General features: G+C 48.1%; 1 protein-coding gene across 3 annotated transcripts in view; it reads left to right on the top strand.

The window, feature by feature from the left end:
• The window catches only part of LOC112455629 (dachshund homolog 2), a 182,860-nt gene that overhangs the window by 72,917 nt on the left and 97,908 nt on the right, over positions 1-12,035 (top strand). For 2 of the 3 annotated variants that reach the window (XM_025017662.1, XM_025017659.1), the window contains exon 2: positions 390-538. In XM_025017662.1, the coding sequence (XP_024873430.1) occupies positions 390-538 (149 nt within the window). The remainder of the gene's footprint in view (positions 1-389; positions 539-12,035) is intronic. The other variant, XM_025017661.1, reaches the window with a different exon arrangement.

The raw sequence follows: 12,035 nt of genomic DNA, 5'->3' as shown, positions 1-12,035 counted from the left end.
ATCAGAACTCGAGATCCACTCGAGATATTGCAAATAAGACTTATTCACAGAGGAAAAATCAGCAGGCGGTCGTTAAAGCAGTCGTTTCTACATACGTGTCGTGCCACGCAGCAGTTTCTAGTTCGCACAGCTCGCAACTTCGATTTATAATCATTGATAATTTCCAGTTGCGATATTCTCATTTCTCGCGATACCTAATCGGCCGGGACGATCTCGATCGCACTAATGAATCGAAGAGACTTACTTCCTTCGCGCGAGGGCTGATATTTCCTCCTTAATCCTTTCAACGATAATCGGTCGTGATGAATATCGCGACCACGACGATCGGGGTAAGACATTACCTCGATGACAGGTGTCTCTAACCACAGTAACTCTCTCTCACTGTACAGCTCCAGGCCAGGAAGACCCCCAAAGCGAGCTTCCGTTGGACTGAGCCTCGCGGCGAGCCACCTAGCCGCGGCGGCTGGCCATCATCCTCAACACTCCCTGAAGAAGCACAGAATGGACAACGGCGATTATTACGAAAACGGACACCTCGGTAAGTACCCAGCATTTTATTTTGTTTAAAAATATATATGTATACACACAGTTGCTTTAAAATAATATTAAAGCTTTTTATATATCTTATCAAAAATATTTATAATTAGAAGGCTCGTATCACACACATTTCTATTGTATTGCGATCATTATGGTTAATTTTTCGTTGTATTTTTTCGGACGGTAAAAACGTGTAAATCTGAATGTTCTGATTTTTAATCGAGATTTTTATGGCGGAAGTATCTAGATGCATATAAACGCAGACGGTCGAGCGTGGGGTTATGCCAAATAGAGCACGTACGTGCAAATAGACGTACGTAGCGAGGGCCACGCGCTTGATTACTGCCATCCGTATATACGCTCTGGCATACGGTGACCCTACCGATCAATTAATTAGGGGAATCAAACACACTTGGAGTGAGCAAATTAACTGCGACTGCACCGTTGTGTTGCGGCCTGCGGTGGCGGTCACCGATGCCCGGGATATCGTACGATATCCCTTTACGTACGCAAATGATACTCGCGGCTGTCTTCACATTCTCCATGCCGGATTCCAATCCAGGAAGTTCCTCCGCCATTCTCGATTTACCTCGGTCGCGGCCGCTTTGCGCATCGCATCGTCGTATCTAATCATTCATTAATGATTGAACATTCCATTAATTATTAATACTTAGTGTTATTAATAACATAACGCAATTAATAATATTATAATCTCGCACAATTTCGTTCATCCTTGCGCGATATTCATCGCTCGCCGTGAACATCCGGAAGATCGATAAACGCGCATACAATATTCATTGGTTTATTTGCGCGGACTCTCTTTGTGCTCTTCGATAGCGCTTTGAAGGGTGTCCGTTGGGACGCGCTTATTTCGCAGATATATTATCATCGGGGGACATACAGAGAGAAAGAGAAAGAGAGAGAGAGAGAAAAAAATGGGGACGTTATTGCCGTCAACGTCGAGAGAAGGAAATCGTTAAATCACGTCATACGGCGGCGGCGTCGATCGACGTTCGGAAATTGTTTAAGCAAATAATCGCGAACACGCCGGCCGATCAATTTTACGGGCAAATACGTTTCACGGTGCAACGTTAATGAATTAATGCCGCGGCGCGTTCGCGCGGGTCCACGCCTGCAGCCAGCCGCGCTCGTTCTCTCGCGCGCTCGTCGGGGTAAACGTTGAAACGGCCGGCAATTAATTACGGCCGCGCGGTAATTGTATAATTGTTTTACGATTGGAGCCGGTCCCCCTGCTCTCTCTCGCCTCCCGTCCCGGCCGTATCCCGGTTACACTCGATCTGCTCGCCTAAAATATATATACGATCGGTTATATTATATATAACCGTCCGAAGAACAAATTAAAGAGGCTGAAAACGTAGGTAACGAGACACGGAGAAAGAGAGTCAAATTTTTTTTTAATTTTGCTCGGTGGACGCGGGGCGCTTCCCATAACGCAATTAATAAACTCAACAAGCGAGATCCGATCGCGATAGCGGGCGCGAAACATGCGTTTCGGGAGCGCGGCGCACAATGAATTCGGCACGACGCGTCGCGACGCTCGTGTGAGTGCGTACACGTACGAGAACCATCGCTTGATACGCATCCATGTTGTCTCTACGAAATTAAAAGCGACGAGAGAAATAAATAGCGGTAGATGGGCCGGAAAGAGAGAGCGGAGGAGAGAGAGAGGGATTTCCGAAAGCGGTTTTGCGTTTAGCCGCGTGCGCATCATGACGATTTGAATCACAAATTTTATCGATCATCCCTATAACTCGTTCGGATTGTAAGATGACGCAGGTCCGTAATTTCCAGAGATCTCCGTGATCGTTTGATGCATTGATCGCGGAAGTGTCATTAATCAAATTGACCCGGCATAATTTATATTACGTGACCTAATGCATATCGAATTGTTTATTAGCGCGCGAACTAAATCAATTATCCGGTCGGTTTGGGCGTTTGGGCAAGTGTGACGAGCATTAGCTCAAATATGAACGAATTTACTGTTAATAAATTTTCGACTTTTCCTCAAGCACCCGAATATAACGTGTCGCCCAGTCCGCACATTCGAGCAACGAACTCAATTCATCGGCGATGCTCGCGCGTTATAACTAATACATTACGTCGACGGGCGTAATCGTTCGGTCGTTTAACGGATAGAGGCGCCTCGGTGGTGGTAGCGCAAATTTCGGGTAGCTGCTCGAAGAGCATGCGACATACATACACGTGCAGAAAAGAGAGAGGGAGAGAGAGAGAGGAGTGGGAAGCGTGTCGCCCTCGTTGGGTGGCTGGATGGGTGGTTGGTTGGTCGGTCGGGTGGATGGGTGGGTTCGGCTGAACGGACCGCGGCTTGAAACGATGGTGTACTGCCAAGCGAATGCTCATAAAAGCATTGATTAACTGTTGGCGGTCGTAGGTCAGCCGGCACACGGCTGGCCCGTGTACCAATAAAACCCGGCTAATAGTGGCCCGACATCGCTTCAATATCATGCGTCGACCATCCCGAACATTTTCGTTGTCGCGCCCGCGACAATTTTCACGCTCGAAAACAGCGTGCGTAAAAATCGCGGTCAGCTGCCGGCATTAAGATTCGGCTCATCGCTCCTAATCTCAGAAATACGCGCGTTCCGAAACAGCCTAAAGCTATATGATATTTTGGATTGTGTCGATAAAATAAAAATATTCTATATAGACTCAAATGGCTCGACGATATCCAAGGACACGTGCATTCTTTTTCTTTTTTTTCTTCCGCTTTTAGTTTGAAGAAGTATAATCCGACGTGCACGTAGAATTGCTTTACGCATTTCCGGGAGTCGCGCATATAGAAGATTTTAATTGCTGCCAGCGCGCATGAGTACTTAATGAGCAGTTATGTTTTGTTGATGGTTTGATAAGGTGAATAGATTATTATGATATCTCTCTTTTGACGACGGCGTTACTTGTGTATTCGTAATTAGATGTTATCAATGGTTGGTGGAGGAGTTAATAACTGGCGTTATTGCTAATTTGCTTAGTAATTACGACTTAATATTTAAAATAGTCATTATATAATTAAAATTGGACGCGTCTTTTTATATGGAATTATAGTTCCGTGTTAATTTTCAAATTAAATTCATCTCCATTGTAACATCGGAAATAATATATTATTAAAAATTTATATAGATATAAAGGTACTAAATATAGCAAGTAACATATACTACAATCGTTGACGCAAGTATCAAGTGTACGTATATTACGCGAGCTTGTGTAAGTTTGTATCTAGTCCTCCTGACCACGGACCATCGCAGTTCACGAAGCTGTGGTCGATGATTCCAACCAGACCAGGTAGCCGCGCAAGATAATTAATGAATTGGAGAAACGATGAGATACCGTGAGATATCGTAAGATGTGTGTATCGCGTTGATAATTTTGTTGGTTAAAGAAATACACATTGGAACACAAGTATCGTTGAAGTATCCTGGAATTATCATCCTACGGTTCGGAATTACGCTCACGCTATGGAAAGAGGGTAGAATGTGAAATAATCATTATAACGAGGACGTCAACCGTATCATCCACCCATATAAATTATAGCTATGCTTGAAATTCAAGTATAATAAAAATTTACATGGTCAAACTTATCGAAACGTTAGTAAATTATTGCTGTTGCGGGCGTGTGCTGAAGTAGTTAATTCAAAAGTGAACTAGCGAAGCAAAATGAAAGAGAGAGAATAAGAGTTCTGAGATATAATCTCAACGGTGGATCTATCATTTTTTACCTTTGTCAGAAACGTTTCGGTCGATTTTCTACCCCTCATCAGTTACAATCAAGGTTTAACTGTGCATTTTTTTTTTGGTAGCCGGCACGGTGTGGCCGCGCTTGATTGTTTTTTACGAGAGGAAACCAGCAGACGAGAAGCGTGCATAGCGCGACGAAAAAGCGGCCACATCTCGGCGAAGGCTGCGAAGGGAAACGTAAGAAGGCGCCGGGTTAATCGGAGTAACAAAAGCACCGATGTATTAAGCCTCTTCATTTTTGTAACGCCTTTATTGCGCGCCGCGTGACCGTAAATCAATCGCGTTGAGAATTTTCGCGTTTCATCGCTTTTTGCGTAGCGGGGAAAGAGCCCGCGCAAGGCCAGCAAATGAAGACGTCAACGAGAGAGGACAAAAAAAGTCGAAAGATTGCGCGCGCGCGAGAGAGAGAGTGAAAGAGGGAAAAAGAGAGGGAGAGAGAGCGGTGGGAGGTTTTAGCATGCAGTGATTATTAATATAGCATATTATTGATATCCCTTTTACCATAACTGCTTCCCGCAATCATGTATCAGAAAAATACGACCGCGGGACCATCGCGTGAATGCGGAGGGATGTTCGATCGACTCTTATCTTTGATTATGAGCCTTACCTTTACAGTGCGGCGAATGTGGCTAAAGCTGGCGGGAACGGCAAATCGCGGCACGTCGTATAGAAACGCCGGCATCGTCGCGGGAGACGCATTTGCAACAACGTTTCGCACGACTTGTTCTCCCGCGCGAGAAAATAAAGGAGCAGTCGGCGGACACGAGCGCGCACACGTGTATACGTACACGCGTCGCGCGTAACCTATACATTGACGCGCCGGCCGTTGCGAGGGCCGCAGCCATAAAATCCGTGCCGCCTCTCAAAGCTCTCGCGAGGCACGACGGAATTTTAGTACGACTTAATTACGACGGTCCTCGCGCTCTGCACTGTCGTCCTTTTTATTCCACGAAGACCTGGGGGCGCATTTACGACGCTCCCGCGGATCCGCCCATCCACCGTATAGGGTCTAGGATCCTCGAGGGACTCTGTTCCAAAGCTGCCGGCCGTTTGAAAATCATTACTGTGTATATCTTGCGGAATTATGTATCTTAAGTTGTCGCTGCGCACGGTCGCCGATTTATCGAGGCTTAAGTATAGCTTTTACGTTCTAAAGAATCCTCCTTTTCGCATTTCGCGAAAAGATTACAAAGAATATTTTGTTCCTTCAATGTATAGCGCAATATTTTCTGGAAAGTGTTAATCTGCATGTTTTTAATACGATTCGTGTACGGGACAGCGGGGTGTACGTTACATCGATCGCGCGTGCTCGAAACCGCAGAGTCCAACACCGACAGAGCAGGAGATCGACGAAAGTGAAACGCTTTTTGGGCAAAGTGACGGCAATTTCCTGCGATTAAAACCGCGACTAATTGGCTCAAAAATCTGTACAATTTCCGCCCCTCCGCGCGCGGCCTCGCGCCGACCCGGGTGGTGTAATGGCGATGGCGATGGTGGTGGGTGGTGACGGTGGTGGTAGCGGTGGCAGTGGTGGTAGTCAACAATTTACTCGTTAGTGGCCCGACGAGTGTGCCGCGCCGCTCAATTAACTTGCGAATCAACGAGCCGGCCGCTTTGTCCGCGCGCGAATATTTCTATGTAATTCGTATACGCGCGGCCCTCGTGACCAACAAACGCGCGCGATGCGGGAAATAAAAAGCGAGGGCCCCGGCCGAGAGGTAACCACGGTGTGGTTACAAGAGGGATAACAGAAAAATAACGGAGCGAGCAAATGGAAATCGACACCAGTCGTTGTTTTCCTGATCGTAAAAGGTCGGCCTGACGGCGGGGGCTGAATGTCTTTCGAGAGCGATCAAAAAATGATGGGCTCGTTTGTGCGCCGCAACCGGTGCTACGCGCGTGAAAACAACCGTCATCGCAAATTAGCCGTGGCTTCTCGTACCTGGAAATGTCGAGTTTTACGTTCCTCGCGAGAGTCATATGCGTCGAGATCCCGGCGCGGATCCGTGAATCGTCCGTTCTTCCGCGTGAACATCAGCATCATCCGCGCACGTTACGTCGCTTTAATGGCGCAGCTTAATTTTTGCTTTAATAATCGCATAAAATTGTAAACACCGTCGTCCGCGGATGAATACGCACGCGCGCAGAACGACGACGCGCGCGGCTTTAAAACGCTCGACAATTGAACTCACGTGGCGCATGTCAAAGGACATAAACCTGGCCACCATAAAAACTTCATGAATGTTCGTGGCTTTACTGCGACCACGTACACGCAATTCTGTAATGTTGCTCGGTTGTAACTACTATATCGAGCGTGACGGATTTCTTTGGCTTCCGAGAATGATTTTTTACCAAAGCAATTATTGCTGCGAGACAATTCTATCATTTATTTAAAATATTATATTATATGTTACGAAAAAAAACATTACAATAAACTTACTATTGAATTAATATATAATTAAGGATTAAGAAAAATCAATATGATTGTTCTTTGTGAGCTCGATGATATTTTCTGGACTAGATCGTGAATAATGAAAATACCTGGCGGGTATCGTACGATCGAGAAAACCGGTACCGTTCGCTCTCTGTTTCTCCGGCGCCATCGTTCTCTCCTTTCCCACTCTCTCCCTCTCTTTACGCTCGTCGATGCACAAAAGTGCTCGTCGATGCCCGTACCAGCTTGTGGGTCCATCCAGTCAGAAAATATTAATAACAAAATATGATATAATGGGAGCATCCCCTGTGCGAAATACAATACAATGTTTATGCAGAGGATTAAGCGATGTTGCGGGATCACGTGAAAAGTATCGACCCCGGTGGGACCGAACGAACGTTCGCCACGCGGATAGCCGGGCCGGACTATTGCAACGCTGGCCGGCGGCGGCGGGCAGCAGGGGCAGATGGTTCGGGAACACGGGCCCCGGGTTTGATCCTCGGTTTTGATTAGCCCGCGGGAGAGATTTACTTTCAAGATTAGGCCCGGATACGATTTTTCGTGACGGCCAGAGCGATTTCGAAACGTAATGTTTCGCCCGTTTGTCTCCGACGTCTGACGTCTCGCGCGCCTTTCAACAGGCCCCCGTCTCCCTTATCTCTCGAGAGAAACGGAATCGATCGAGACGATTGTGCTTCGCGTGCAAACGAGTGCGATCGTGCCTCGAGCGCGTCATGAGAGAACGACGGCGGTAAATGTCGACAACCGGACGAAATCAATCGGCGCTCGTACGGCGCGGCGTCAATAGTCGGATCGCTGAAATTTCGGGCGGTTTCTTCGGGCCGATAAATTTCGCGTCGAATAAAATATGCGTCGATTTATATTCGGCTGGCCGATCTTTTTTTTCGCGAGGCGCGCTTTTAGACGCTGAGCGAAACCCGAAATCTGGCCCCGCGGGTACGATCGAGAGAGAAGAAGTGTAAGAGGTTGTCGGGGATAGATAATTTCGCGAGAGACGCAGCCGCGATCGTACCTAATTTTATAAATTCGGAGTACGCTCATCGGAGGGCTCGGCCCTCCCTCCTCGAGGAGAAGATAAACGAGGCAAAAGAAGATCGCGCGGAGAAAAGGAGGGGGCAAGGGAGTAGATAGGATAGGAACAAAAGAAGATTCAAGATCCCCAACGGCCTCCGGGTTGGCACTGTTATATTATGCAGAGCGCCCGAAGACAAAGCGACAGGATACGTCGAGGAAACCGTTAAAAAGTTACCGGACCGGACGAAAGGCCGGTGATCAAGACGAAGACGAAGGAAAGAGAGGGCAGAGATGACGTTAGCTTTGACTTGGACGACGAGGAAGGGGAGGTAGAGAATGAAGAAGTGAAAAAGGAGAGGGTGCAAGAGAAGAGGAGAAAGAGGCATACCAGAAAGAGAGAAAAGGACGAAATCTACGAGAGAGACGATCGTCTACAAAGCACGAGGAGTGTAAATAATACTAAGGCTGATTGTGGGCGTGGCTGACAGAACTCTAAAAACCTTCGACTATATATCAAAGGGTTTACTGCCCTTGGATGATTCTCTCTCTCGTAGCGAAAAAGAGACGCTGGAAGAACAAATACTGGACTGCTGCGTGTGAGAGGAGTGGGAAGAAGCAGAAGTAACTCTGGCAGCACGGACGAGGAGGCAGAAGGGAGAGGGAGGTCCAAGGAAGAGGAAGGATTCCTCGAGGATTCGGTGTAGTCTCGAAAAGGAAAGTTCTGCCGTTTCTCTCGTACGTTATTGCCGTTACCGGTGCACTGCGAACAAGATTGGTTGCTTCTTCTGCTTCTGCTTTCTGTCCCACTTCGTAACCTTCTTCTCGTAGCTTCTACTTATCGGCTGTAAGATGACTATGTCTCAATATTCTCGCGTCGTTCTCCACGACGGGAAGAGTCAAGTATTTTTGTATACATCACTACATTATGCATACATGCATTGACTAACGTCAATATTATTAATTTATTGTAAAAATTGTTACACGAATATTATTTGAGTTATTCCAGCTATAACTGTCTATTAATAAGACATAGGCTTCATCAGTCGCGGGATACCTGCATCTCAATACGTCCCATGTTATCCGATCGATCGATTAAGTAGAATGGTAGAGAAGGAAAACGAGGAAAGAGGAATACGGCGAAGCGGAGGAGGAGCAAGGAGGTGTGGATACCCATGGCATCCACTCTCTTCTCTGTTCTTCTTTCCAGACTCGACAGACGTTGGAAGCTACCTCGATGGCTGCCCGCCTGCCTACTTGCTGGCCCGAGATGCTCGCCTGGTAAGCTGGCTGGCTGGCTGGCTGGTTGGTTGGTTGGTTGCTTCGGCTCTCGATTACTTGAAAAACCGGATTCCTCCTGCGCGAAACTGTGTTTCCCGTCTTGTGTTTATGTACCCACACACGTCTGAGGAACAATATTGGTTATTCCGCTGCATGTGTAGCGCGTCCTCTCCCCGTTACACTTCATTTTATCTTTAATCGGCCCAGATTCTTGCGCTTAGATAAACGTCGCGATCGTTTACGCACTGTCTCAATAGAGTGAGAAATCGAGAGTCAGGGTTTGCGATTCGACGATCGGAATTTGGAACAGAAGAAGAGAGCAGCGTCAGTGGTACTCGATGAGTCGCGATGTCATCGGCCCCGTAGCCGGAGGGTCGGTGTTCGAGGGTTAAATCCGAAGGTTTCGAGGGAGTCGGTGTCAAGGGTAAACGTATACTTGCCTAAGCACAAACACGCCCACACAAGTATATAAACGTGCTTATGATGGAGCAGGGCGAGCGTGGACTCCGTCGTTTGGTAAGAACAATGAACGACGGGACCGCGGATACACACCGAGGACGGAGAGGAGAAAACGGGCACAAAGGGCATATCTTCCGAATAATTTCACATGGCCCTCTGTTCGCCGGTAGTTAGTCGACCGAAAGATGCGCGCGGTCCTTCACTTGAAAGACGAAAAGAACCGCAACGACGAGTCGAAATTCTGCGACGCGTAAGCCTCGGGGGAAAATATTTTCGAAGATCAAACACGAAACTGGCTGCACTGTTCTTGAACCAGTTTCTACTGTTACAGATAAAATTTATATAAATTTATCGATGAATTTTTATATCGGATGAACAGTAAATTGTAGCTTAATATTAATATTGATCTCTCTCTGCATATTACATCTTTTATATGAAATACGTTTTCAAATTATATGTAGGCATATATAAGCAATTCGTAGTAATTACTAAAACAAGAACAGATTTTATGCTTAATAAATTCCATTTATTGTGCATACGTGGTTCAGCCCTTCATTCATCCGACCGTCGTGGCGGCGGCGAGTCGTAGGACGAAAGAAGAGACGTGACGAGACCGACGAGAGATACCGGGCACTCATTTAGTCCGGCAATTTATTCTCGCGTTTTGTAATTAACACCAGGAAAGAAGTAGCAGAAGTTATTCTTCTCCTACGGGCACGGGACGGCATGGCACGGGTGGAAGCGACTACTCCGGTCAGCCTGCCTCCTCCCTCTCCGTCATTTCGCTTCGACTCGCTCCACCTTCAACTCTTCCTTACGTGAAGAAAACGTACGTATCACTATTAAGCGTCAGGGCGGTTGAGGCCCGGAACCTCCTGGACCAACTTGAGAATAAGAAACAGAAGAAGAAGAAGAAAATGGAGAAGAACGGCGAAAGGAGGAGACGCAGATGAGGAGGGAGAGGAACGGAAAAGAGACGGAGAAGAATGGAGAAAAGGAAATGGGGGTGGGAGGTAAGAGATGAGGCGACGGCGGGGCGAGAGCGAAGGAGAACGGAGGAGGATGATGGAGGCCTCTCCTCTGCATGCCACCGCAGTCAGCCCCAGACAGAAAGCGGTCTGTATAATTATGGGTTGTCACCTCATCAGCTCCGAGAGGGGAAGGGCCGGGGAAGGCGGCGGGGGGGGGGCCCCACCTCTGCGGCGGGGGCTGGGGACGGGGGGTTATAGGAGTGCAGTCTTTAGCTCAAATTGTGTTTTATCGTCTTTCGCATTTGGCTTTAGGGTACCAGCGACCGGAGGGTGATTGAGCCGCCCGGAGCGGCCCCCTTCTTTCGGGCTTTTGCCCGATGTCTTCTCGAAAGGTGTCCGTTTTTACCAAACGCAACGCGGTGTCGATTTTCGGGTATAATCGCACGTCGCATGTCCACTCGCTCGCTCGCAAGCGGGTGCTCGTTTATTACGAACGGAATGAGTTAAACCGAACGATGTTGAAAGAAAAAAGGACGCGCCCGCGTTCGTTTTCATCTCTCTCTGTCTCTGAGGGAGACGAGCGAGAGTTGTGCGTAGAGAGTCACGCGTCAAGGACCTCGAAACGTCTTCATCGATCGCGGAATGCCGACGCTGCATGCATTGTGGTCGGTAAATACGTATTGTCAGGACTGTAAAATCGCGAAACGAGCGTTTTAGGTATCCACAATGATCAGAACGTGCCCCGACGTGCCCCCTCTTCGCCCGTCTCCCTCGCTTTTGTGCCCGTTTCTCGGTTTCGCCCTTCCTCCCTTTCGCGCATATACGTGCCAGTCTGCGCGAGGGCACATATACAAAAAGGGGCGCTGCGCGAGAAGGTACTGAGGCTAAGTGGCGAGTTTAGAGGGATTTCATTAAATCATATGGATTGGGGATAATGTATGTTATTGAGCGGAGCGTTCAAATCGCGCTCTATAAGTTGTAATAAGTCCAATTTTAGGGCCGGTCATGGGCCGGGTCTCGCAGTGGTTGTCGGACGATTCGGTCGCCCGCCGGCCGTTGGCTGCCAATTGGCCCGGGGCCGGCACGGAATGACAGTCACTGGGACCGGCGAACCCGCCACTTACTCGTCAAACGGCCAGCCGGTCCGCCGAAATCACTGCCATTTAGATAATTTGTAATGAATAGGCACCACTCATTTCATACCCCTACCCCCGCTTCTCCCTCTTCTGGTCCTTCTTCTCTCTCGTGCACGATCTGGGCCCCGAAAGTACGCGCCGGGTCGGGCTGGCAATGACAACAGTATAGTTTATCCAATATTTCATAGGTCGGCGCGGATGACGGTTCCGAGAAAGACGTAATAAATCGCGATAGAGAACGCCGCGAGCCCCCTGAGACCGACGAGTTTACCCGAGGCCACTTAGGAAAGAATTCGAGATTTCATCCTCGCCCGAGCGGGAAGGAATGACCTCGACACGTTTTAAATGGGTGTGTGCATTCACTCGCGGAGAACGCCGTGGGCAGACGCATAACGTGATTGTTAGACGCCG

Source organism: Temnothorax curvispinosus, unplaced genomic scaffold (assembly GCF_003070985.1).
Source record: "Temnothorax curvispinosus isolate PA1 unplaced genomic scaffold, ASM307098v1 QBEX01006268.1, whole genome shotgun sequence".
Taxonomy (NCBI): Eukaryota; Metazoa; Arthropoda; class Insecta; order Hymenoptera; family Formicidae; genus Temnothorax; species Temnothorax curvispinosus.
Note: the sequence above shows the minus strand (reverse complement) of the source record. Positions and strands in the feature narration are given on the sequence as shown.